Raw genomic sequence first — 27,502 nt, forward strand, 5'->3', positions numbered from 1 at the left:
ACCATAGCAACGCTAAAATTAAAGACAGGTGCGGAAAATATGATTTACAAATTATTGGTAGCAGAATTTGGCTCTGATCATTGTTGGTGGTTAATCTGACTAAGAGAAAAAGCAACATTGCACCTAGAACCACCTAGATTTTTTTGGTTTGTTTTGATTTAGTTAGTTTCCAGATGTACTGATTAATCACTGTCACTGATATTAAGGATGAGAGTCATTTATTGACTGAGGTATTAATTTCATTACTAACACTGTCAGTTTGAGTGAGTGACACAGTTAATACAATTAACTACCTTTGGCTTTGATTACAGCATCCATTCCCTGCAGCAGTGTTTTTGACTAGCTAATGCAATGTCACAACATTTACTTCCATCATTTTACAGAGACATACAGTCACGGAAAAAATTATAACACCATCAAAAGTCATCAAAAACAATGGTTATGCAATCAAGTACTAACTCCTGTGTGTATCACGTGACTAAAACAGACAGAAAAGAAAACATGGAATCCCTAAAAGCACTGTTTTTGGCATTACAATGCCTTAGCTATTGATGTAAGAACTTAAGTGATTTAGGGTATTATCAAGAAAACATGTAAAATGGCTGGATATCAGCTCTTACATTAAACTCTTATGTGCTATTTTTGTTGTTATTTGTCGAAAAAAATGTACCTTTAGTTGTACCAAGCATTAAAATGAACAAGAAATTCAAGAAAACAAGGGTGGTCTAATGTTTTTTTTCTGCGACTTTAAAAAACGATGGAAGTAAATGCTGAATGTAGACTTGACCAACCGAAGCAACCCCAGATCATAACACTCCCCCCATAGGCTTGTACTATAGGCATTAGGCATGAGGGGTAATCACTTCATCCGCCTCTCTTCTCACCCTGATGTGCCCATCACTCTAGGACAGGGTCAGTCTGGACTCATCAGACCACATGACCTTTTCCACAGAAACAAAGTCCAGTCTTCATGTTCTCTATCAAACTGATGGTTATTTAAAAAATAAGAGCTTACTCACGGCATCAGTTACAGATAAAGAACTTGTTGCAGCTGAAACATATCAATCACTGTAGTAATTAACCAATGGAATAATCTGAAGTATTTGCTGAGTTAAACCAAGTACAGACTTTTTTGGCCAGGCCGTGTATATATCCTTTAGTTAACTAGGTAAAATCCCCAATGGGTTTAAAATGTCTTTTCCGAGAGTGAAGTGGCCAAGAAAGCACCATAAAGCACTTTTCACAGTGGACTGAGAGGGGACCCCTATTAACTGTTTGCACTCTTCTTCTTAACACTAACTAACTAACACATTTAACACAACAATAAATTTATAACCACAAGTTTCTCAATTTGAGACATTAAAAAGACAGTAAAAATTAATAAATGCAAAGACCTGAACTCACTGTACACAGGAAATATTTTGTTTTGAAAAAGAGACAAGGGTAAACATGTTGGCATATCTATTCATTTTTATGTTTTTGCTATGATGCATGATGCAGAACAAGGCTTGTCCACCCTGTTCAACAGTTCCATGCATGCTGATTGAAGATGTGAATCTCCACCAGCCTCACAATTCATTCTGATTAAGATTCATATGATGGTGTTTCAAATTACTCTTGTTGTACATTAATACAGTCTAGTAAGTTTAAACTCCCTTTAACAACAGATGCATCTCTTCTGTCTAACTGCAGTGCATCGTAAGTAGAGGCATGGGTTAACTGGTCTCATCATTTCATATAATGTCCACATCACAGAATCTTAGAATTAAGGAATATCAACACTTGTATTTTAATTCATTTTTTCATAAGTCTTATCATTTTGCCAGTTTGAGTTTCCAGGCAAACCTGATTAATAACTGAAGCCTAATTTTTTTCTATATATTTGATTAACTAATTTTTAGATATATAATTTTGTACTGATGGTAGAGTCATGATATGAATGAAAAACATTTCAAGTCAAATGGGAAGTTGAAATATTAGCATTCCATAAGTCAGAAATTAAATATGAAAATAAGTCATCTCTGGTCATTAGACAGTCAAATGTCTCAGCCCCTTTGAGTTACAGAAATAATGTGTTAAAATAATGTGATTTATGAATCATTTAAGACCTCTTTATTTTTAACAGAGAATCTCCTGTGAGGGCCAAAGCCTCAGAGGGCACCCAGGGATGTAGTTGCACAATGAAGAGTTTCAGTCTGCCACAAAGCAGGGGAGGAATTGCTGAGGTAGCAATTTGTCCAAAAGCATGTCATCATGCACCAGTATGGTGTCTGGCAGACCAAGAAATGAACCACAGTAAAAGGAGAAAATGCCTGGATTGGAGCTGCTCCTCATGGAGACATAGGACTGACTAGCACTGCAGCGAGCACGAGACGAACCCAGCTGGAAACAAAACAGCTAAGCAATTTTCTTATCACTCCACCACTGTGAGAGCCCCCATTTTCTGAACTCAGTGGCAATTAAGGCAACACTCTGGGTCCAGTTATAGGTTCTTTGTGTGGATAGCTGGGGGCAAGTTTCAAAAGCACAGTGGCTAGCTTTGCACACAGAGCCAAGGCATGTTAACATTAGAAGCCACTACACAATGCTCTTATAAGCTGGAAGCTGAATGCTATAACTTGTCTCCATGTCAGTGCACCTGCTTTGGCAATTCAGAGCCAGAGAGCATAGTTGAGGCCTTTAAAGAAAGTCTGTTTCTTGGCAGTGAAGAGTCTTCATGATGCCACTGGAAGACTTTCTTTGTGTGTGGTGTTCAGAACTTTTGGAAGAATCAATTATTTAGAGGATCATTTGCATCTGTCATCTTTTTCCACAGTTGTCAGGAACAATTCAGGCCTCCATGAGTAGAATATATGAGCTGAATCTACACTGAGAAACAGTTAGGGAGAGGCTGGGGCTGCAGTCGTCTCTTCAGTGACATATGACACTTGGACTGCTGCCACATTCTCACATAATGGTTTGTAGAGGCCAGGGCACATTTGGATGAGATGTTAAATTAGAAACAATAGGGATTAAAGCGGAAAAGGGCTTTATTACAAAAAAGGCCAACTCAAGCTGTCTGTCAAATACACATCATGATGCAAGGCAGAGGTCACTTCCATTTATGAGGATTTAGAGCTGTAATGCTGCTCATACTTACAGTGACTCAATCTTGCTGTAAAAAAGTGCCATGTGTCAACAGATACATATCCCAGAGGGTGCACTCCTGTCAGTTGTGGCCCTCTGATTGATGTTTAACTGAACATCCTGACAAAAACTTGATTTTTGAGAGAGGCAAGTTCAGCTTCCTGAAAGGCTTAACAGCTTCCTCTTTTCCGGGAGCTCATTTGTTGATGCTCCAGAGGATCATCGCTCCTTTAACCTCATCTATGCCCTCCAGGGGCTAATGGCTGATTCACAAATCAGTTCGTTTTCCTGTCGCTCGAATAAGGCAGATTTTTTCACTAATTAGAGCTTCTACACCTTTGGGAGCAAGTTTCATTTCTTCAATGGCAAATTAAACTGAATAATGGTTTTAAAAAGAATCTGCATATTCTAAAATAAAAACTACTGACAAAATATTAAATAAACACTTTTTTTAAAATGTAAGATTTAGATGTATTTTGCATTTCTGTTTCAAATGTCTCTGTTGTCATTAACTTTGGGGAGGTTAACCTCATTGTGGCAGTTTTAAGCTGTCTTAGAAGAGGAGTGTTGATTTGAATAGGAAAGAGCTGCTATCGTCAGGATCAGTAAAAGTCATTTCACGCCCCAGTGTGTGTCAGCTCCCATTAGCCAGGACAGCAAACTTCATCCTCTTCATGCTGCTTGTGTGCCTCTGTATCTCACTGCCTCTGTAACCTTATGGGTAAGCTTCAATGCGGTCTTGTGTGAGTGTCATGATGGGCAGCACAGAGAACAGGGCAGTGGCTTAACTCTAAATGAGGTGTGTGGTGCAGCATTCACATCACAGCCCCAATGAGCAGCTGTAGTCATTATAATTTCTTCTTTGGGTTCATTGACGAGGATGATCCGAGGGGCACTGAGCTCTGTCATGATTTATTATGATGGTTTACCGATGAGGCTCCTATCTCTCAAATGATTAATTAGGGAAGCATTACATAAGTCATGGACATCTGATTATGGCTGTCACAATAGCCAGACTGTTTCCCAGAGCTGGTCATTCAATCGATAACGCATATAACTTTTCTGCTATAAAAGCGCTCTTGAATAGTTGTGATATTAAGTGTAAATCCTCATATTGATTCGTGTTTCTTGCACAGAAAAGCAATCTTTTTCCCTGTCAATGTAATCAGGAACATAAATCTGTTCATTTAATTAAATCAAATGCCTAGATAGCATCCAAACCACTTGAAGACCACAAATAACCAAGGTTTCACCAGGTTTCTGGAGGGTTTCAAGGCTCAGCAACCTTTTAAAATCTAAAGAGACATGTTTGACATAGTAGAGAAAAATAAACTTGGGGCTACAAAAAACTATTTAACCTCCACTATGGCTACTCTACAGTAGCCTATTTCTGATTATTTACTACTTAAACTTCGTTTCGTATTGCCGTTACAATAATGCAATGAAATTACACAACAATAAAGAAAGTGGTTGAGATCTCTGGCATACACTGACATGTGTAGACTTACTTAGAAACAAGTAATTGAGTTTCGCAATTACTTGGTTGATGAAATGAAAAAGAACAAGGTTATTTGGCGTTAAGCCTGTGATAATCATATAAAAATGTTAAAAAATACTGATTGATAGAAATGTTAGTATTTGTAAAAATCCTAATAAATCTTTATGTTAATCATGATCTTAGGTTGTCCAATTACTTTCAAGTCTCTGAAAATGGAGGGACTTTGTCTACAATAGCTGTAATTCTTAAATGGTAAATTGAATATTTTTAAACCCCTTGAATTAAAGCTAAATGTCCACACTTCAATCACATGTTGGTTCTTTCATCTAAGATCCACTGTGGTGCTGTACAGAGAAAAAATTGCAAAGTTTGAGTCACTGTCAAAATACTTATGGACCTTACTTATGGACTGTATATGCTCCTTATGCTTTTTGACAAAGTTACATGGATAGGTGATTTATGTGCTACAGTTGTAGTTTGGGATCCAGGATTCACAAGGAAGTTTGATGTTGTTCAGCTGTTCATTTGTGTATTCACTTTTAGATATTTTGAGTCTGCTGAAATGTATGGTGTGTGGAAGACCCAGACACATAGCTGTGGGTTTGAGGTGGTCTTACAAGAAAATTCTCCAATGGTCAGTAAATAAATTACTTTTTCTGTCTTCAAAAATTTAGGACAGCAACAACAGATAATAACTACACAACATAATATACACTGGAGACAAACTCAGCTATTAGATCCAAGAAAAATTATTATGGGTAAATCCACCTCAGATGACCAGATTTCATTAAGTGTTCCAGACTGACAGTCTGATTCCTTTCCTAGTTTTTTAAATTGTGTAAAAGAAGATTCTCTTTTGCATATTTGCCAAATTATGGCTTGATGGAAACAAAATGCACACTATTTGACCATCAGAGAAATTCTGGTTGAGTGTGGAGGTTTACACTGCCTGCCAGTTTGTAGAAGTGGGACATTAATAATCTTTCGGATATGTACAAGACAGAAACAATTAATTAACTGCACCATGCCCCAATTTTAGATCTCAATATTTCAAAACTTAATGAAGATGTAAAGCTGATGTTCTGTATGGCACTATGACTGGTAAGACTAATTTCTGAAAGAATAAGGCTAATCAGAGATGATCATCAGGAGGTCTATTTCTTTGTAATTTCACATGGACTGACCATAAAGGTAGGTGATTTTACATAAATTTTGCCTCTGCAGTGACCAAAATGGCTTATACTGACAAAGAAAACCCCCACTCATTAGCAAGGATAAGAATGACAGCAGTGTTACTGTGGTGAGTCTCCCTCCAAAGCCAGGTCAAGTCAGAGGTCTTCATGCTATATTATGCCATTACATCGACCAGTTTCCCCCTTTACCCTTTTGCTTTATTGGCCTCAAAGGTCACACTGAGGTTCAAGTCATCTTTCCCAAGATGCCAATAGAGGCGGGACCCATCTGTGTGAACGCTGACTTTGCCGTAGGCAGGTAACAAATTGAGATGTATGGTGCATAGTTACCTTTTCCCACACATTCTGTAAAAAAAAAAAAAGTGTACATACAATATTGAAACAATGAATCATCTCTGCTAGCTAACCACTGAGATTATACTGAGACAATTCTTTCAGTGATATAAATGGATCCAAATCCCCTGCTGATATTTACTTGCCATCCTACATCCCTAAGGTTTTATGTACATATTTGACAACTTTAAATTTAAGTTACTGTATTGTTGTCTGTCATAATAACTTATCTGTTGGGCAATTAAAGATAATTTCCTTTGTGTGCTAGGGAAAGTGACTGAACGCTCACATGCATATCAATATGATGTAATGTGAGATGTGATTTATTCAACAAAATCTCATCTGAAGCCGCTGCTGTGAGAAGCCTGCTAATATGGTGTGGCGGTGTGCCCTGGACAGGCAAGGGGGGTTAAGATACAGAGAGAAAGTCCAGCTTCCACACTGCAGTCAGTCAATCAGTGGACAGGCCTAATCCCAAACAAGTGTGCCAGTCCAATCAAGTTATTTGCATGTGTGAGGATATGTGTACAAGAGAACAAAAAGAGGAGCCCGCTGAGAAAACAGAGGTAACACAACAACAAGAGTCGTGTGAGCAATTATACTCAAGGGACAAAGATCCAGAGTCTGTCTGGGGAGAGGTGGCTGTCTGCAGCAGGAATGAAAAGTCTGAGTTACATCCTCTAACAGCCTCCAGACCATTCTCTCAGGGCTTAACACTGGAGCAGCTAGCTGGGATGAGGAAGTGGCTAAAGGCTCTGATATATCCTCTGTATCATCTTCCTGAATCCAACACCTCGCTTCTTTCTGCGACTCTGGTGCTGACTCTGAGTGTGTAATTTATGAGCAATAATTTCACCTCCAGTGGACAAGAAAAAAATGGATGCAAGATTAAAGGTCACAATTTTCTGTCTAACTGCACTTTTAAAATAGTAGCTGATAGCATGACATTTTTGCCTTTTTGGTCCTGGTCAGACCTGGTTTGGCATCTTTTTTCTTAGTGAACAAGTGGTCATCTTCAAGGCTAAGTGTGAATGTACTGAACACATGCTGACATCTGATCCCTCATTCCAAATGTCGAGGAGGAGTGAAATGCCTTTCACAAGAATTAAACCCTGAAACTTTACAAAATGAAACCTATAGATCAATTTAAAACTAGGCTTACAGAGTACTTTACTTTAAAATGTAACTGCTTTTAAATCACATTCTGTTCTGTTCTTTCTCTTTTTATTTGTAGTAATTTCTATGTATGATTTATTAAAATGCCCCACACTCTAATATTTTGTTAGAACGCCTTTAGCTTTGATTGCAGCACATAATGGCTATGGTATCATTTCAACGGGCTTATGCAATGTTACAACATATATTTCCATCCATAGCTGCATTCATTTTTCCCCCCGATCTTGGATTGAAGATGGGAGGGTTGGTTTTCTCAGGGCTACACAGCTGTTTAGTCCCAATCCCTTAAATTGTCGTCATGTTGTATGTGTGCTTTTTCTTCCACTATTAATATTTGCTATTGTAGTCATGAGTTGTTATGTTGATTTTGTTATGATTTGATTTTACAGTCTTTTAAGATTTTTTAAGATTTATTTCTTGAAGCTGATGGTTCACATTATGCTCCAAGGTTTTGATAATGTATTGTATATAGGCAATGTATTTTTTCTTTTTTTGGCCGGGGTGTTTATTTTTACACTCAACATTACTGAATATGATTATTTGCCTTCAGTGACTTCAAGATTAAAATAAAGGCTGAAAGAATGAATGAACAGTATGAATGCCTAAGATGTCCTGTGATAAATTTAAAGGAGTGAAACTCATTACCCAACAGCATCATATTGTGTGTAAATATATGCTCACAGTTTGGGTCACACAGACGTTTGTTAACATGCTTGAAGGGCTTGAAGATCCAGAGGTCACTTACTTGTACGCCATACAGAGAACCAATAAAACAAATGTAATAGTGAGAGTTGTCCTAGCAATATTAGTGTTATGATTGATTCAGAGCGTTCACTCATGCAAAACATTCAGTCTTTAAGCTGCACTGAATTCAATGTTCAAATAAATATTAAAAAGCTTGTTAAACTTGAACAGCTTTCCAGCATCCAAAATACCTGGAGGGAATGAAAGCTTGCACTATGTTTGGAGATATTAGTTGTACTTATTTAGTTGCGATAGGAACTGGTCACTGGGGACATATGTGGATATATTTAGTGCCTGATATTTGTTACTGGACCATGACAAACATGTTTATTGCAGGTTTGAACACGACATTTCTTTTCTTGTTTTCTCCTCAAACAAATTTACGTATTTAGTTGTTATGTTTAATGTCATCACAAACTTGAGTGACAAAAAGCATGAGAACATTTTGGATGGTGTCAAGTCTTTCTGCTGAGCGTGCGCCTATGTTGGGGTTCTCAGATCTCACACTGGGGGTGACTGCCCACCAATCCCATGGCTTCCATCAAATGTTGGCAGAGGTGGGCACAAAACATGCTCTCATTCCTTCCCATCACCTCAGGAGACGCCATAGCAACACAGGACAAAACCTGGGCCCTCCTCACCATTCCACACATGAGCTGGGATCCATTGTGAAACATTTGAAGCCTATAGAGTAGAGATAACTGAGCAAGCTTTAATGTGGAGCATATGCCTCCTCCATCCTTTCAGTTACTCTGTTTTTCCTCTTTCCCTCACGTTAAGGAATCCTTTGCATTGCTACGGTGGCAAGTGTGAGCTTTTGATAATACCATGGTGGCTCTGCTTCAAAGGTCTTGCTCCAAGTTACAATTTGTCAAAGTTACTAGTCTGGATCTAAACTTTAGACCAGATCTAATCCAGCCTCGCAGAATCACAGAAAACGTCAGCGAAGAATCATAAATTCCTTGAAATGCTGTTTGAAAATTCCAGCATTCGTTCAGCGCATGGTGCAGCAGCTCTCTTGCGTTCAACGTACAAAAGAGTGATTGTTTGTGGCTTGAATTAAGTGGAAAATTCTGTGGGCGTTTGTGGAAAAGGGCGAGATGACTCTCTCTCTAGGGAATCCTGACATCACACAAACAGCATGTTATGCTCCTGATCTGTTTTAGTGGTGCGAATAACCAGTAAATCAAGTCATCAGACTGGGTGGCATTTGAAAAGGGCCAGTGGCTGAATGCTGTATGAATCTAAATAAAAGAGGAACACAGTCATAAAAGCTCTTTGTCTTATTAGGGACCGAGCCGAAAGGTAAGGCCCTCTCACACAGTGAGAGGCCTTGCCTGCAAGCAAGGCCCTATTGTTTTTCGTTCGTTTTTATATTATTAGGGACCGAGCCGAAAGGTAAGGCCCTCTCACACAGTGAGAGGCCTTGCCTGCAAGCAAGGCCCTATTGTTTTTCGTTCGTTTTTATATTATTATTATTATTATTATTATTATTATTATTTTTCCGTGACGCTTTAAACTGGAATTTGCCCCCCTAAACATGCTCAAAAACTCACCAAATTTGGCACACATGTCAGGCCTGGCGAAAAATTTGATAAAATGTAAAAATTAACCCCATAGGTGCCAAAATGGCCTCTCTAGCGCCACCTATGTGAAAAAAATGGGAAAAGCCCTAGTGGCCACTAGGAATGTCGTACAGACATGAAACCAATGCCAAAATTCTTGTTGGATGAAGCACTACAAATCATCCGCTGACACTTATGACCTAACTCCAACAGGAAGTTCGCAATATGCCTTTCAAAATAAATTTCTAAAACTAACTCCGATGACACCGTTTGTCATATTGACTTCTAAATAGCATCAAAAGATAGAGTGAAACCTCCTCAAAAAAGTGATCTCTCACTTTTTCCGGAACTGTCTTAGTTTTTTTTTTACAAGCCCGCAAAGTTGTGATGTTTGGAACTCATTTTTCACTTTGCAGTTTTTCCTGACATGTGACATATCTACACGTTCATGGGACTCAGCACAATGCTCACATGCAAAAATTTTTGAGATAGGATGTACGGTTGTTGATTTATAACAATTCTTTTATTTTCATACTTTTTCCACTTTAGACTGCCATTTGACCCCCTTAACATGCTCCAAAACTCACCAAATTTGCCATGTATGTCATGGCTGGTGAACACTTTCATACAATATCAAAAATTAACCCCTTGGGTGCCAAAATGGACTCTGTAGCGCCACCTATGTACTAAAAAACACACAAAATCTGCCCTAGCAGCCAGTAGGAGTGTCACAGAAACATGAAACAAATGCCAAAATGTTGGTCTGATTGAGCCCGACAAATCATACACTGACACTCATGAGCTAACTCCAACAGGAAGTTGGTAATCTGCCTTTGAAAGTTACTCTACGTTTATGCAATTACTGATATTCATTTCAGACTTTTGACATAAAAGTTAGATCTCATTGAATTCCCACGAGTCTGCAGAATCCAAAAGTGAAAGAATTTTTCAGATACGACCTACGGTTATGGAATTATGGCGATTTTTTGAAGACTATGTTTAGTTTCACTTTTCCAAATGGCAAAATCCCTATAAAAGTCTTGCTGGTGCACATTTTCACATGTCTCTCTGTAGTGCAGTGGTTCATGTACCTGCCTATGAAACAAGAGGACCCAGGTTCAAATCCCAGACAATCCAATTTTTTTTTTTTTTTTTTTTCTTCTTTCTCCATTTTAAAACAGGTTTTACTGGATTGTATTTTGGATATTGGAAATTTTGCACACATTCAAAAGTACACTGAGTACATTTTTTCTAAATAAAACCTTAATTACCAATAATACAAAATTTCTATTACATAACTTCTTTTCATTTTTATGACCAAACGCTCAACTGTTTGTACAATGTTTCTTCATTCAAAAGTACTCTTTCTCACAGACACACATGCTCACACAATAGGGTTTTTCCAAAATAAAAGCCTTAAATGTGAGAAATCATCACTTTAATGCTCAGTTATTTATACAATTTCAATTCATTTTTCAAACTGATTCTTTCTCTCACATACAAAACAAATGCACATACACACAGTAGGGTTTCCAAAATAAAAGTGTCATTTTAAAGGTGATGGTGGTTTCAGCAGAGGGTCACTGGTGTTCTGTACAGATGTAAGGAGGACAGACACTAAAGGATGGGAACTGGTATGGGGACGGACAGGTGTGAGTGGAGCTGAGGCGTCGACAGTCACGGGTGGCGGATCGCGGGGGAGGCGGATCGCCCGGTGCGAGGTCCCGCCCAATGCTGCTTGCAGCTTTAATTATTATTATTATTTTTCCGTGACGCTTTAAACTGGAATTTGCCCCCCTAAACATGCTCAAAAACTCACCAAATTTGGCACACATGTCAGGCCTGGCGAAAAATTTGATAAAATGTAAAAATTAACCCCATAGGTGCCAAAATGGCCTCTCTAGCGCCACCTATGTGAAAAAAATGGGAAAAGCCCTAGTGGCCACTAGGAATGTCGTACAGACATGAAACCAATGCCAAAATTCTTGTTGGATGAAGCACTACAAATTATCCACTGACACTTATGACCTAACTCCAACAGGAAGTTCGCAATATGCCTTTCAAAATAAAATTTCTAAAACTAACTCCGATGACACCGTTTGTCATATTGACTTCTAAATAGCATCAAAAGATAGAGTGAAACCTCCTCAAAAAAGTGATCTCTCACTTTTTCCGGAACTGTCTTAGTTTTTTTTTTTACAAGCCCGTAAAGTTGTGATGTTTGGAACTCATTTTTCACTTTGCAGTTTTTCCTGACATGTGACATATCTACACGTTCATGGGACTCAGCACAATGCTCACATGCAAAAATTTTTGAGATAGGATGTACGGTTGTTGATTTATAACAATTCTTTTATTTTCATACTTTTTCCACTTTAGACTGCCATTTGACCCCCTTAACATGCTCCAAAACTCACCAAATTTGCCATGTATGTCATGGCTGGTGAACACTTTCATACAATATCAAAAATTAAGACCTTGGGTGCCAAAATGGACTCTGTAGCGCCACCTATGTACTAAAAAACACACAAAATCTGCCCTAGCGGCCAGTAGGAATGTCACAGAAACATGAAACAAATGCCAAAATGTTGGTCTGATTGAGCCCGACAAATCATACACTGACACTCATGAGCTAACTCCAACAGGAAGTTGGCAATCTGCCTTTGAAAGTTACTCTACGTTTCTGCAATTACTGCTTATTCATTTCAGAGTTTTGACATAAAACTTAGACCTCATTGAATTCCCACGAGTCTGCAGAATCCAAAAGTGAAAGAATTTTTCAGATACGACCTACGGTTATGGAATTATAGCGATTTTTTGAAGACTATGTTTAGTTTCACTTTTCCAAATGGCAAAATCCCTATAAAAGTCTTGCTGGTGCACATTTTCACAATTCTCTCTGCAGTGCAGTGGTTCATGTAGCTGCCTATGGAGCCGAAGGACCCCGGTTCAAGTCCCAGGTAATCCAAAAATTTTTTTTTTATTTTATTTTATTTTAAAACAGGTTTTACTGCATTGTATTGTGGATATTGGAAATTTTGCACACATTCAAAACTACACGGAGTACATTTTTTCAAAATAAAACCAAAATTAAGAATAATACAAAATGTCTATTACATAACTTCTTTTCATTTTTATGACCAAACACTCAACTGTTTGTACAATGTTTCTTCATTCAAAAGTACTCTTTCTCACAGACACACATCCTCACACAATAGGGTTTTTCCAAAATAATAGCCTTAAATGTGGTAAATCATCACTTTTATACTCACTTATTCATACAATTTCAATTAATTTTTCAAACTGATTCTTTCTCTCACATTAAAAACAAATGCACATACACACAGTAGGGTTTCCAAAATAAAAGTCTCATTTTAAAGGTAATGGTGGTTTCAGCAGAGGGTCACTGGTGTTCTGTACAGATGTAAGGAGGACAGACACTAAAGGGTGGGAACTGGTATGGGGACGGAGAGGTGTGAGTGGAGCTTAGGCGTCGACAGTCACGGGTGGTGGATCGCGGGGGAGGCGGATCGCCCGGTGCGAGGTCCCGCCCAATGCTGCTTGCAGCTTTAATTTACATTTTAGATTTGCTCAAAAGCAAAAGGGATATTACTGTTGGCTTTTATTAAAGCATTTTCTCATGCATTTTTTAATTTCCAAATTTTTCAATGTGAATATTTTGAGTCACTATAAAAGAACGCTAATGAAAGAACGCACTGATTTTAAATAATATGATCAAGATGTTAAAATTTTTGTTCATGATGATCAGAAGTCCAGGTCAAAGGTGAGCTAAATAATTACAGGGAAAATATTTTCAATGGCAAAAACAAACTTTTTTTGTCAAAGCGTTCTCAAAAGATTTATGAAAATGAGCAGAACAATAAACCAGGCTGTTAAAACAAAATCAAAACTGTGTCTCTTTTTCCATTTTCTTTTCTTTTTTTTTTTTTTTTTTTTTTACAGTAAATAACATTAAACCATTTGTAACTGATTTTAAGTCAAACACATTAAATATATTAAACTACTGATGTCGGCTCATCTTCTCACTGAGAGCTTTCCTGCTGGGGGCTCCCTAACTGAGTATGGGATAGCACTTCCATAATTAGATTGTCTGTCTTTCGACTCTAACGAGGCAGATGTAGCAATCACAGTTTTGTGTGATGAGGAGAAGAGCTGCACCAGTATAATTTATTCATCTCAGTGTAAGGTACCTGCCAGACAGCAAGCTGGAGAAATCTCCCTCCACAGGTGGGTTTTCATCAACCAGTCTCTTTCATTTCTTCCTCTGCACTTCCCACTCACCTATACCGCAAACACAGCTTCCAATTAAGAGTGAGGCAGTGTACGACACGGGACACAGCCTTTGATGCAAACACATGCCGATTCATTTGTGAGCTGTGCTGTTTACGGTGGGTACGTCAGAGTCTGTACATCACATCTGTGTTTTCAATGTCAATTCAAGGAGATATTGACATCTTGGTGGCAGGTCAACAACAGGCAACATCAACTGAATACTCAAATAGGAGTTAAATATAATTACTCTATCCAGGGTGGCTTTTGTTATCTCTCTGAGAGCAACTGTTTTGAGCAAAATACACAACACACAACATTTGAAAATGTTTTATCCTCTCTGCTGTCTTATTCCTTCAGTGCTATCTCCCTTATTGAAATATTCACACAACAACAACAGCAAACAGAGTTGCCATATGTATTGATCAGTAAAATGGTAGAGTGGGAGGCAGTTTGTTATGCTATTGCTGGCTAATGCATACCTGTTTAGAGGAGATGGAGATACATTTAAGTGTGTCTCACTGCAACTCCAGCCCTCACTCTGCTGCCAAAATGGAACTGACTGGAAATAAACACTGACAGGAAGGAAATGGAGTCGCTCTCATGTTTGCTGTGCAGTGACTTTTTCTAATTAGACCTCTCTGATTCCTTAAAACATCCGAGCAAAATATACAGGGTACTATTATCCTGCAGAACCACAGTAAGTTCTGAATCCTCTGAGCAGCTCTCAAATATGCACTGAGGGCTCATCCATACATAGAGCAACTGGCCAAATGGTACAGACGTACTTCTTTTTTGATGCATTATAGCCAAATTGCAAGAGGTATCGCATATTGAATAAAATAATAACAAAAGATAACAAAAGAACAGGAAGAGCCTTTAAGACAAAATTCTAGAGCTCAGCTGAGTTAATTGGCAAAAAATTGCCAGAATTCCAGTAATTGGGATGATATTAATCCAAGGGACAACAAACTACAAAAGTAGAAAAAAAGAAGAAAAAAAAATGATTGCACACTAAAATATTTAAAGGTTTACACAGCAAAAAGGCTTAAATGCAACCAGAGATGATTTGGATAACTGCACACTAATCAGTCTAATCAGGACGTGCGTTGCAGATCAGAGAAACTGTAGCTCCACCTTCCACTCTGAATTCCAGGCTTCAGATCAATTTATGTGGTGTTGAGTTGATAAAAAATAATTTTACTAAGAAAGATAAAAAAATTTGTAATTGACAAAAACTGTCAAATAACATGGTAGAACTAAATACTAACGGTGAGCCCTTTTCTTAGTCCTGGACTAAAGATTATTTCTGTCATGCCGTGTAAAAAAACAACATCCTTAAAGCTGCAATTACACCATGATAATGTTTTGACAAAGACCCACATCTTTTTATGTGTCATTTTGTTTTGTAGATTTGTGAATTTAATCTTTGATTCCATGATGCACTTCCTCATTTGTACTCCCCAGTGCTAATGCACTGTGCATCATCTAGGACTTAGTATTGTTCAAAAACTAGCCAAACAACAAAGATAACTTTTTAGAACTTTTTAACAACTAAGAAAATATTTAACTGGTTGATCTGAGGTTGACCAATAGTGATCAGTATAATAACAATCCCTTCTAACACAAAAAGGATGACAACAGATTTAGACGACAGTCACCACATCAGACAGTGGGCAACTGTTTAACTGAGCCTCTAAGTCAGTGTAGTAAACCAATAAATACACAAATATAACCGAATGAACATCAAACTGATTGTAATTAATCAGAAATTAAAGCCTGTCTTTCCTAAGCTTAAGGATGGAATCTGTTTCTAGAGGAGACAAAATGACAATAATTTGATACATATATTACTTTCCTGATTACAATATAAGAGTGCTCACTGAAAGAGTTTATAAACAAGAAAAGTTGTAACAAGATAAAATACATAAAAAAGACAAAATTATGTAAAATACTAAGATGGAAACATAAAAGTCACAAGATAAAAATCACAAAATTACCCTAAAAGGTGCAACAAGATGACGAGAGATTTTCATAGCGGAAAAGTCAGTGTGTCATGTTTTTGTGTATATCAGCATGTAAAGTGTTCATTTAGTGTATTTGTTAGTTTGTGTTGTTGGTTGCTGCTTCGCTGATATTACAAGTCAGTGTCAGTAAAATGATTGCTGTTATTTAGGAAAATATTAGCCACAGATGACCATACCAACAATCTGCACAACATCCTATTGTTGCTGACAAACTGGCCAAACCTATTAATCCAGTGTTTTTCAACCTTGGGGTTGGAACCCCATGTGGGGTCGCCTGGAATTCAAATGGGGTCGCCTGAAATTTCTAGTAATTGATAAAAATCCTACCAAAAAAAAAGTATGAACAAAAAAATATATGGTGAGTTGAGAAAGACAATCACAATACATAAAAGACATGACAAACTGTGAAGCTAAAACTGAAGTACTGTGGTACTGTTTATCTTTCAAATGGTCATTGTGACCGGCTGAAGAGGCTGCAGCTCTGTCATAATTCATAGTTTGAGTTATTGTTTGTTCAGTATTCATTGTCAGCCTTGTAAAAACAAGCTCGACTGACAGTACATATCCTGACCAAGGAAAATAAAATTCTCACTTTGTGCAGTAATCTCAACCTGGCTTTTCTGCCTCCATCCATAATAATATACATTATACAGCCTAAATATTGTCTAAAATCAATGCTTATTGCAACGTAGTACAGCAAACTATTACATGATCAAAACCAAATTAATTTTAGCAAAAAATGTCTCCGTTTTGAATGTCTGGGGTCACCAGAAATGTGATGTTAAAATGGGGTCATGAGCCAAAAAAGGTTGGGAACCACTGTATTAATCAATCCAACTGATGCATAAATAAATGCATCAACTGCAGTTCGATGGCATTAAAGGAAAGACACTGACTGTATTCTGAGAGCAACAGATGGGTTGTTTCTATTGATTGCAAAATATTTGCAAGCAATCAATGATTCACCAATGTCTTGGACTGAGAGCTACTGGATCAGTTCTGGGGATTCCCAGAGAAAAAAAATACAAGAGATAATATATGTCTTCAACTGCATTAAATATGAACAGAGGAAATATCTTCTGTACGATTTAATCCATCAGCTTCCTCATGACCTGTAGCACCCTCATCTCCCTCCCATCACTGTTCTGAAACGGACTGACCTGGTGGAGATCATTCCCCAAGGTGAACTCCTGAAAATACCCAGGGGCTGCTGATGTGGCACGAATAGCCTGCCAAAGCTGGTGCTGGCAGCCCCCCAGGTAGTGTGAGCGCAGCCCGGGCAGTAGGTTGTAGTTCCTGAACACATAGGCTTTCAGAGGAGTGCCTCTATTCACAATGGTGCTGATCGCTGCCACCTACAGGGGAAGGCAATGACATACAATCTGACTTTTTGAGTGTGAAAGCAACAATTTAGGAGATCTAAAATATAAGCCCACATTTACGAGCTAGGGAAAAAAGATAACTGGAATGAGATACCTGCCAAAGAATTTAACTTGAACACTTCATTTTGACCCCTTTTATATACTTAAACTCTGTGCCTCAAAGAGGCCTGCTGATTTCTGTGTGTGTGTGTGTGTGTATACACACACACAGACAGATAGACAGATATCAACCAATTAGAATATTTCCATTTTTTTTAGCCATACTGTCTGACATGATGTTAGAGTCTGCTTTCCGTCCACCTGTCTAGCAAAGGAAGACAAGACTGAAATAGAGGAGTAGAACATTCGACGTGTCATCCCTGTAAATGAGGTGGGTGAAGGCTCGCTGGCCAGTGCAAAAACAACAAAGGCGAAGAATGAGTCAGACCATCTTCTAAAGCTCACCTTGGGGCATTTGGGGTTTCTTGAAGTCTCAACCAGGAGGTGTGAGCCCATTTTCTCTCTATGGAAGGCAAGAGAGGATGATGTTATTTTCCGGTTTAGTGATTTTTAGATATGAGTTGGTATAGAAATCTTTCTCTAAGCCACACAAAATTCCTCTGCACATCAGCTAAAATAACTATTTTATAATCATCATGAGCTTATAAAAGGCCACATCACTCCTCTTGTATTTGTATCTTTTTCCTACTGCACATATATTCAATAATTGCTACACTATATAGAAACTTTTCATGGTCTATACAGCTGGATATGTACTGAAGTAATATCATTTATCAATTATTCATCATTGTGTCTGTTTTGGCTGTTACAGTTGTTTTTGTCTGCAAAGACCTGCCGGCAGGGTATACACTTTGACTGATACTTAATTCTAAGTAAACAGGCAAAATGATTCTGTTTGTCATAACGTAGTGACCAAACCAATGACTAACGCATGTATGTGTGAAACTCACTTGAGGATATTCTCCCAGGCTTCGCTGTCATAAAAAGCATGGTTCCAGCTCATCTTTACAGTACCAACGATGACATTTTGTTTGAAAACATCTGAACCCAGCTTCCGGTAAAGATCATCACACTCATTTAATGGAATTTGGAAAATGCCTAACATGAATCCAAGAATGGCACCTGAGGAAAACAGAAACAAAAACTCAAAAAGGAAACAAGACCAGAGTATGAGCCTCAGTCTCAACAAGTTAATTTTCAATTGGCAACATGAGAAAACAGGCAACTAATAACTCATTCTGTTATTCTAAAGGCTGACACTTGGGTTAATGGGATGCTTGTTACCTTAAGGACTATCTGTTAAAACTAACACCAAACCAGGACCAACACACTCATTGCAAGTGAATAGGATTAACATGGCTATTAGCATTGTATGCTAACAACTACCTTAGCTCTATGGTTCATGATCCCTGACATGATTAAAGGGGCATTAGGAAAGAACAAAGAAGGTGTGTACCTGAATAATGTGAGCAAACCCATCAGCCAGATGTGGCCCAGATGGGGTTATATGTATGAACATCCATCTATCTAGTAAAGCGATTACAAAAAAATGTACTAAATGTGAGAGTGAAGAACCTCCATCTGCTGGGGATTAGGACCAAAAGAACTGACAGGGACTAAGAACAACAAAAACTTCTGGTGGTTGTTAAAAGCCAATGTTTTCTGCAAATAAATATAGCTTTTCAGTCTGCTATCAAATGAAAAAAGAAGGGGAAAGGAGCTTGAGTGTGTTGCATTGCGCCCTCTTGTGGTCATTTTGTATTAGAGGAAAAAAAGCCACACCACCTACTGTCAGTTCCTCAAACAAAACTAATATAATTTCTGTAAGTAATTCAAGAATTATTTCTGATAAGGTTCAGTCCATCCTAAATTAAAAGCAAAGCAGCAGCCCTCATAGTCATGTGGTATGGGTTGAGAAATTGAGGTCAAAATAAGAGTGGAGCCACAAATGGGTCAGTGCACAATCAGTACTGCCAGTCTAGCCTGCAATGTTACACTCTGTACTGATAATCTACTGGCATACATAACGCATCTAAAAGTAGGGCATGAGGGCAACATACCTGTGCTGACACCACAAATATAATCAAACAGCCTGTAAATGGGTTTGCCAGTCAGATCCTCTAGCTTATGTAGGGTTTGAAGGGCAAGAAGTCCCCTGAAAGTCAAAAACAAGTATATATGTTTGGTAAGATGTCAACAAGAAAACAGTGAGAAGACATACAGGTTTTAAACTACAATAAAACTTTGTGCCACCTTAGTCTGCCTTATTCAGCCACATTCAGTTCATAAAGGAGGCAAATATATTTCTAATGACAATTTCATTTACCATTGACTGTTGTGCGCAGCCACAATGCACAAAAGGATAGTACTTGTACTGACATTGTATATTTGGTTGTAAGGTGCCATATTCATTACAAAGAGCATACCAATACTGCAGCCTGGGCTCTTGCTTAGTCCTGTTTCAGCAAAACCAATATCTGAAATACAGTATCTCATATTTCCTCATTCTCCCAGGCGTCATTGCTACTGTAGATTCTAGCACCATTGTTTAGCTCAGTTTCTACACTTCTATGAAATTCTTCCTGTTTGGCTACATGACTGTGGTTGTTTCAGAGCTATTCATGTCCTCTTCTTAACACTCATAACACTTTGTAGCTGGCAGAAGGTTTACTTCATCTCCTATCCTATATTGTAAAAACGAAGTGGATTCTGTAAGTGTGTCTCAGGCAGCACACAAAATCTAGAAAGAGATGACTGCTATAGTTTGGCATACTTACACTATATTGCCATAAGTATTCACTCACCTGCCTTGACTCGCATACAAACTTAAGTGACATCCCATTCTTAATCAATAGGGTTTAATATGACGTTGGTCCACCCTTTGCAGCTGTAACAGGTTCAACTCTTCTGGGAAGGCTTTCCACAAGGTTAAGGAGTGTGTTTATGGGAATTTTTGACCATTCCTCCAGAAGTGCATTTGTGAGATCACACACTGATGTTGGATGAGAAGGCCTGGCTCTCAGTCTCCGCTCTAATTCATCCCAAAGGTGTTCTATCAGGTTGAGGTCAGGACTCTGTGCAGGCCAATCAAGTTCATCCACACCAAACTCTGTCATCCATGTCTTTATGGTTCTTGCTTTGTGCACTGATGCACAGTCATGTTGGAACAGGAAGGGGCCATCCCCAAACTGTTCCCACAAAGTTAGGAGCATGGAATTGTCCAAAATCTCTTGGTATGCTGAAGCAATACCAAGTCTGAAGCAAGGTTATAATAGTTTGGATTTTTCATTATAGTTTAGTTTTATTTAGTTTTGACTTTTTTTTCCCTCTAATTCAGTTAGTTTTAATTAGTTTTTAGAGCAGGTTTGCTAGTTTTTATTAGTTTTCGTTGTTTTCTAAATGCTTAGTTTTAGTTTAGTTTTAGTTTTTATCATATTTTTTATCTTCTTCTCCATCATATTCAAATAAATCCCAGACAGGACTCTGCTGCTTTCTCCCAACTTTAGTCTCCATGTTTACAGGTAGAGTGAGGACCAGAAGATGATTCTAAACCACAAGTGACGGACCGTGAAGTTCCGTATGGTGCCAGCAGTTAAAGCTGCTACAGCAAAATAAATCGATTTCATATCAATCTGACTTTGACAAAGACGAAAACGAAGGGAATTTTATCCATAATTTTTATACGTTTTAGTTAGTTTTATAAGCACGCAATGCAGTTTCAGTTAGTTATCGTTTTTTTCTTTTAATTATAGTTTTTATTTATTTCAGTTAACGAAAATGTTTTTACAATTCTAGTTTTCGTCATTTCGTTAGTTTTCGTTCACGATAATAACCTTGGTCTGAAGCAATACCAAATCTCTTGGTATGCTGAAGCAAGAGATTTTGGACAATTCCATGCTCCCAACATTGTGGGAACAGTTTGGGGATGGCCCCTTCCTGTTCCAACATGCGTCAGTGCACAAAGCAAGGTCCATAAAGACATGGATGACAGACTTTGGTGTGGATGAACTTGACTGGCCTGCACAGAGTCCTGACCTCAACCTGATAGAACACCTTTGGGATGAATTAGAGTGGAGACTGAGAGCCAGGCCTTCTCGTCCAACATCAGTGTGTGATCTCACAAATGCGCTTCTGGAGGAATGGTCAAAAATTCCCATAAACACACTCCTAAACCTTGTGGAAAGCCTTCCCAGAAGAGTTGAACCTGTTATAGCTGTAAAGGGTGGATCAGTGTCATTTTAAACCCTATTGATTAAGAATGGGATGTCACTTAAGTTCATATGTGAGTCAAGGCAGGTGAGTGAATACTTTCGGCAATATAGTGTATGTATTTTTGGTCAAGTAAGTGACTAGTGAAAACGGCAAGTTGATAAGACCAATATTTTGGGAGATAGTAATTTTGGAAAACAATGGCCTCCCAGTGGCCAATCACATTGCAATGCCCAGAATCATAGAATTGAAGTGGGTTACCTAGCAACAGATAAACAATAGGGCTATGTTGCCATGGTCACAAATTTCATGTGCAGAAACAGACATGCCAGCGGAGAGGTTATTCAACTGAAAATGCCAGTTGAATTTACCAAGAAAGTAAAGGAATGGATCTAGAACCCGTGGTTCCCCACGGTTCAACGTGCTAGTATGTGTTTATGTTCACCACAACACAAAGAAAAATGTCTTAATGCTGTTGTAATCCATGTTCTCAAAATTCACTGAACAAAAGTTAAATGTATAAAAGGTCAATCCTCTCACAAAATCACAACTCAATAGTTGGGTGGTGCATTAAAGACTATCAATGAAGATATTAACAAATTTCTTTCCTTTCTGTACCAAGCAGCCAGTGAGGTGTGTTCTGTGTTAATTAATCATCTTTATCAATGTTTAATGCAAGAAAATATGAAGGATTACATATATGAAATACAGGTATATGAAATGCTCTGTTTATATATAAATGGCATTAGTTGAGATTTATGAGTTACTGTTACCGCTTTGATTTTTTTTTCATGATAAGGCAATGTTCTAAGAATAAACCTCTGGTAAATCAAGAACAAGGTGTGCTCATGTTCACTGAAAGGAACTACACAGTTAATATTTGCAACCATCAATTCGTTTGGAGCATAACTTGTAAACAGGCCTGCAATGAAACAAAAATATTACAGTAAAGATGTTATACCAGTGTTTTCATAATTAAGGTGTTTTCATATATTGTAGCATTTTGACTGACTGGTGTTAAATGTTAGTTCCATTAATTTTAAAAAAATATTTCACGGATTTCTCTGTACGCTAGTACAAGGCAGACAATTTCCATTGGTGGTATTTGTCACATTGTTTGAGGACCATGGACATAGACAAATGGAAAATATGATTTAAAAAAATTTTGTTGGATAGGAAAAAAACAGTACACTTAGCTGATAGCTGTTACTTTACTCTACCATCTAACACTGTTACTAGAGAAACTAAAAATGATATACTTACATCATGCTGTCTTTATCATTTACCCTGAAGTTTTCCTCACTGCCAAAATCAAAGCTACCCTATTGCATTTTCCTTTCAGCGGACACCAAGTTCAGTTCCATATACACTGTTTGATAAGATGCCAACCAAAGCAGACAGAAAATAGTGAGCAGACATCTGATTTTCAATGACAATGACAGAGGACAACCGGAAACAAATCCTTTTTCTGAGCAGTACATCTAATTGACAAAAATGTAATAACAACAGTGAAATGCTTTTCAACAAATTTGAAATGGCCTTGGCTGGCACTTTTTTCCAGCTACACTGTAAAAGACTAGACCAGTGACTCTTTTTTTTCTTTTTTTACAACTCAGGACATGAAATAAAGACCTCAGTGACATCTGTACCTTAATCCCCCTCCATCTATGGACAGGACACGTATGCCTCGGCCTTTAACAGGCTCATGGTAGCCCACCAGAGTGAGGGCTTCTCGAACTGCTGCCCTCAGACCTGGGTCACTGGCCTGTTTCAGACGAAGAAGGCATGGAATAACCCTCTCCTGTGGGACACACATGAATGACAAACAATGGATAGGCCAGAATGAGCAAAGTCAAACTGGCAATGTGAAAGTTGGAAGAAAGCTGTTACATCTGTAACACAAGCACTTGCACACCTTTATGTCTTTAACTTCTATCCCTGTCCTCTCTGTCAAAACCGCAGAAGCCCTTGTTTTTTTTGTTTTCCTGCAGCACACAGGTTACTGAATGAGAAGCCAATCTACCATCATGTCTTACCATGTCTAAAATTATATAATTATGGTGTATAAAATGTTTAAAACCTTGATCATAAATAAAACATGAACAAAAACTAATTCAAGCACTCTACAAATGCAGAGAAAAGACAAACATGAAATTCTACATTGTCATAGAATGTAAACAATATATGGAAACTAGGACATATTGGTGAACACTTCTTTCTTCATGGCTACTTTCATACAGTTTATATTTTTCTGACAATACACTCTGGTAAATGCTATCCTTGATTATTCATAGAGGATTGAAGTATACAAGTAAAGGTGACCTAGGTTTAAAATAGATTAGGGTGTTGAGATCCTGATGCCGTCACAGATAAGGCTGTGACATAAATAAATGCTATGCAGGGTGCATGTAAGCTATAACACTAAACAGAGACGAGAACATACTGCATTGCTGCAACTGACGAGTTGACATCTGACTGGCAAGGGAATATTACCAAATCCTAGCAGTCATCCATTATCTACAATGTTCATGTGCTCTTTAACAATTTATACTTGAAAACATTATTATGTATGTGAAACAACATACTGCTGTAAACTTTGTCTTGGCACAAAACATAAAGGTTGATCATCTGTGCTGCATTAAACAGGTTGCTGACAAAGCTTCAGGATGTTTGTATTCTGTGGAAAAAAGTACATACTGCAAACCTTTTCAGGAAGCTCACCTTGACTGCAACACCCCGAGTTTCTGGAAATTCAAGGAGGTGGTAGCTGAGATCTTCGACCCTATTGATGTAGACCCTCACATCTGAGGCCCTGTGGAGAGCCTGGACCAGAGCCCGAGTTCGATTATCCACGCTCACCCTGGCAATGATCTAGGGCACAATAACACACACAAGTAAGCTTTACAGTAAGACATTAGATCCTACTCATAAAACTGACAAGAAAGAATAACATTAACGATACAATAAAAAGTGAAGTTTGCTTGCTTTCTTCTGTGACATTCTGGACTGATATGAATTCCATCAAGTCAGAGAGGTGATCACTACAACATTGCCTATAGTGAAAAACAAAACTGTACTGACATGAGGTTTCAAACTGTGACTTACAAGTAAAACTTGAGGTGAATTTGAACAGACACAATTTGATCTTTTTCAATCTTGAATGATCCATAGGTTTTGTCTGGTTCATGTAACAATTAAACTAATCAAAATCTCATAATTAATGGTTTAGATTTTTCCTAATTGCTACTATAATTATCTCACTGCTTCAAATTGAAAATTAAATGTTTTTATCTGCATGTCATAAACACCTCTGTTGATCTACACAGCACATAGACAGTATGTCCCACTGACTTCTCAGTCAAGCTATTTTAAACAAGGTCATTCCTAGAAGTCAAGGAAGGTATCAACACTCTGACATTAGATATATAGAGTAGCAAGAGCTTTGAAAATATACCAGATACTCAGAAGAACATCTGATGTGAGCATTATGTTTAACTTAGACACACAGATTACATGCCAAAGAGTGAACATATGTGTCTGACAAAATGTTCATGGTACAGAATATATCATTACTACAAATTAGAAATTAAATATGGGAACACACAGCAATGATCACATTTTAACATGTCACAGGATCTCTGGAGTTAAGACTACAAATTCACAGGACAATTTAGAAAGCTGTCACAAAGAATATGCGCACGGATTGAATTTTTCTTTTCCTTTTTTCTTGCAAATTAATTAGGGTACTTTTCTGCTGACCTACCTTTTCCCTTTGGAGTAGAAGTTTCTTGGTTTTCTCCTCTGCTGCTTTCTGCTCTTTAGTCATGGTAGCTTCAACTGGTTTCACTGCTGTATATTCAGGCTTCTTCTCCTCCACCATAACACTCTTGGATTCTGAGCTTGTCCTGAACTTGGGGACCAGAGGAGCTATGTAGCTCCCTACAAAGGCTTGCACAGTTGGAGCTGAGTAGGATAGGTAGTGTCCTAGACCCCTCTTGGTGGAGGTGGAAGTGACTGAAGCAGCAGAGTCTTTTTTATCACATACTGTTATGAGGTCAGTTGTTTTTTGATCCTGAGAAGATGGAGTAGGATTCTCTAAGTTGTCGACTTTCTTGTCTTGTGGTTTTGTAGCGCTGCCAAAGTATGAGTTAATGTGATGGGCCAGGTAGTTATAAGTTTCATCCAAACTGACTGAAAATGTGCTGGGATGGAACAGTGCCGTGGACTGACTGGAAGTGCTCTCAGCATCACTTGGTGATGGTCTACTCTCCTCTGGCTTTTTTGTGCTACCAGCTTTGACAGCAGCAACAACACGCCTCTGCCTTTTATCCTTAAGTTGTTGCATTGTCAAAACAGCGGCAGGGACAGCAGGTTGAGAAAAATTAGGAGATTGTGTGGAGGTAGTGGTGGCATTTGCATCAAGTGTAACAACAGGTGTTGGGATAGAAGTAGTGGCAGAAGATGAGCTAGTTAGAGGTTTGGGTGTAGGAGATGCAGATGTCAAAGTGGCATTATTTGGAGCAGGGGTAGATGTCGCCACACTCTCTTCTGCTTTTGGGACTGGCTCAACATTGCCCTCAGTGGTTTTCCCAGCTTTGAAAGCACTGGGTTTGAGTCTGGCAATTTTGGAGAGTAGTTCTGTATGGGTCCCACTCACAGCTTTAGAAACTGTGTCCAGCGTGTTTCTGACCCGCGACATGTGTTGGTTTAGGCCAGCAAACCAGCGTGAGGCTGAAGCATTCAAATGCAAGGTGCTGGTGTGGAGTCTGAGCCTGTGTTTAACCTGGCTGGCTCTAAAAATCCATCCTCTACGAGTTTTGATCCTCTGGTACAGAATCTGTTTCCGGCTGAGATACCCAGTCTTGTAGCAAACAGACTGCTGAACATGAACCCTACAGTGAGAGGTACCAGACAAAACAGATGATGCTGCTGACTTGTAAGCATGTATTTGCCACAAATTAAATCCTCTGCTTACTTTCACCCATGTATTTGAAGCCAATCTTTGACTCATTCTGTCAAATGATGGCTTAAGAGTTTATCCCATCCAAAGCATTATTAGGTCTACGCAGTCAATTTTACTTCACCTGGTGATGAACAACAAAAAACATGAATAAACGTGAAAGTCATAAATAAGAAAAAGTAAAGGAAAAAATGAAAGAACCATTTAACATGATAACAGACAGATGGATAGAAAGAAAGACAATAACATGGCGTGAACTATAGTAACACTGACTGCTCTAACGTCTGATCATTGTACGTTTTACTTGGAGGGAAATCTCTATTGAAACTCTACCCAAGTGAGAAATGACAACAAAAAAGTACTTTTACTCTGAAAAACACATTTCAATACCACCCATTACCGCTAGCTCGGCTAACACAGAGTAGCACGACTTGCTAACTCGCTAGCATTGATATAAAACATAAACACATTATAATCCATACCGGACTTGTTATATTGCGACTCCATTAAGTTCACGAATCCTTAAATGCTCTTCACTTCCTTGACGTTGGTTACAACGTTTAATGTATACAGTAAAAAGCCGTAGTCATTGAACAGTGTCATTCGACCTGACACTTGATTTCCAAAATAACGTGACGACGTCAGTCAATGAAAAAAACAATGGTCACATGACGCCACATGCATACTGCAATTGGTTGTTTATTACTTACCCTCGACATAGGGTGTGTTGATTGGTTGGAAAAATCCTTCTCACTGGTTAGGCAACTGTCTGAGACCGTTTAGAAATTATAACTCGGACTCGTCGTCGTAGGTAATAATAAGTGTATTCACTCATCAGTGGGTTGGCAAGGAAGCGTCTATTCACTCTACTCACTGTATTTTATATAAAAATAAAACAGCTTCTAAGTCTACTTTTGAAGAGGTAATCAAAGTAAATAAAGCATGTTACACTCAAATGTGGAGAAATGTATGAACAGACGCAACCAGCTAAACATGCAA

General features: G+C 38.3%; 1 protein-coding gene across 3 annotated transcripts in view; it reads right to left on the reverse strand.

Moving 5' to 3' along the window:
• The window catches only part of LOC115421067 (calcium-independent phospholipase A2-gamma-like), a 34,113-nt gene extending 6,976 nt beyond the window's left edge, over positions 1 to 27,137 (reverse strand). The window contains exons 1-8 of one of the 3 annotated variants that reach the window (XM_030136766.1): positions 26,986 to 27,137; positions 25,307 to 26,435; positions 24,265 to 24,414; positions 23,193 to 23,344; positions 19,395 to 19,489; positions 18,285 to 18,456; positions 17,779 to 17,836; positions 17,113 to 17,307 (exon numbers count right to left, since the gene is read on the reverse strand). In XM_030136766.1, coding sequence (XP_029992626.1) covers positions 17,113 to 17,307; positions 17,779 to 17,836; positions 18,285 to 18,456; positions 19,395 to 19,489; positions 23,193 to 23,344; positions 24,265 to 24,414; positions 25,307 to 26,242 — 1,758 coding nt within the window. In that variant the 5' untranslated portion in view covers positions 26,243 to 26,435; positions 26,986 to 27,137. Of the gene's footprint in view, positions 1 to 17,112; positions 17,308 to 17,778; positions 17,837 to 18,284; positions 18,457 to 19,394; positions 19,490 to 23,192; positions 23,345 to 24,264; positions 24,415 to 25,306; positions 26,628 to 26,985 lie in introns of those variants that run through there. The other 2 variants (XM_030136764.1, XM_030136765.1) reach the window with 2 other exon arrangements.
• Positions 27,138 to 27,502: the final 365 nt, after the last annotated feature.

This window comes from Sphaeramia orbicularis, chromosome 6 (genome assembly GCF_902148855.1).
Source record: "Sphaeramia orbicularis chromosome 6, fSphaOr1.1, whole genome shotgun sequence".
NCBI classification, from domain to species: Eukaryota; Metazoa; Chordata; class Actinopteri; order Kurtiformes; family Apogonidae; genus Sphaeramia; species Sphaeramia orbicularis.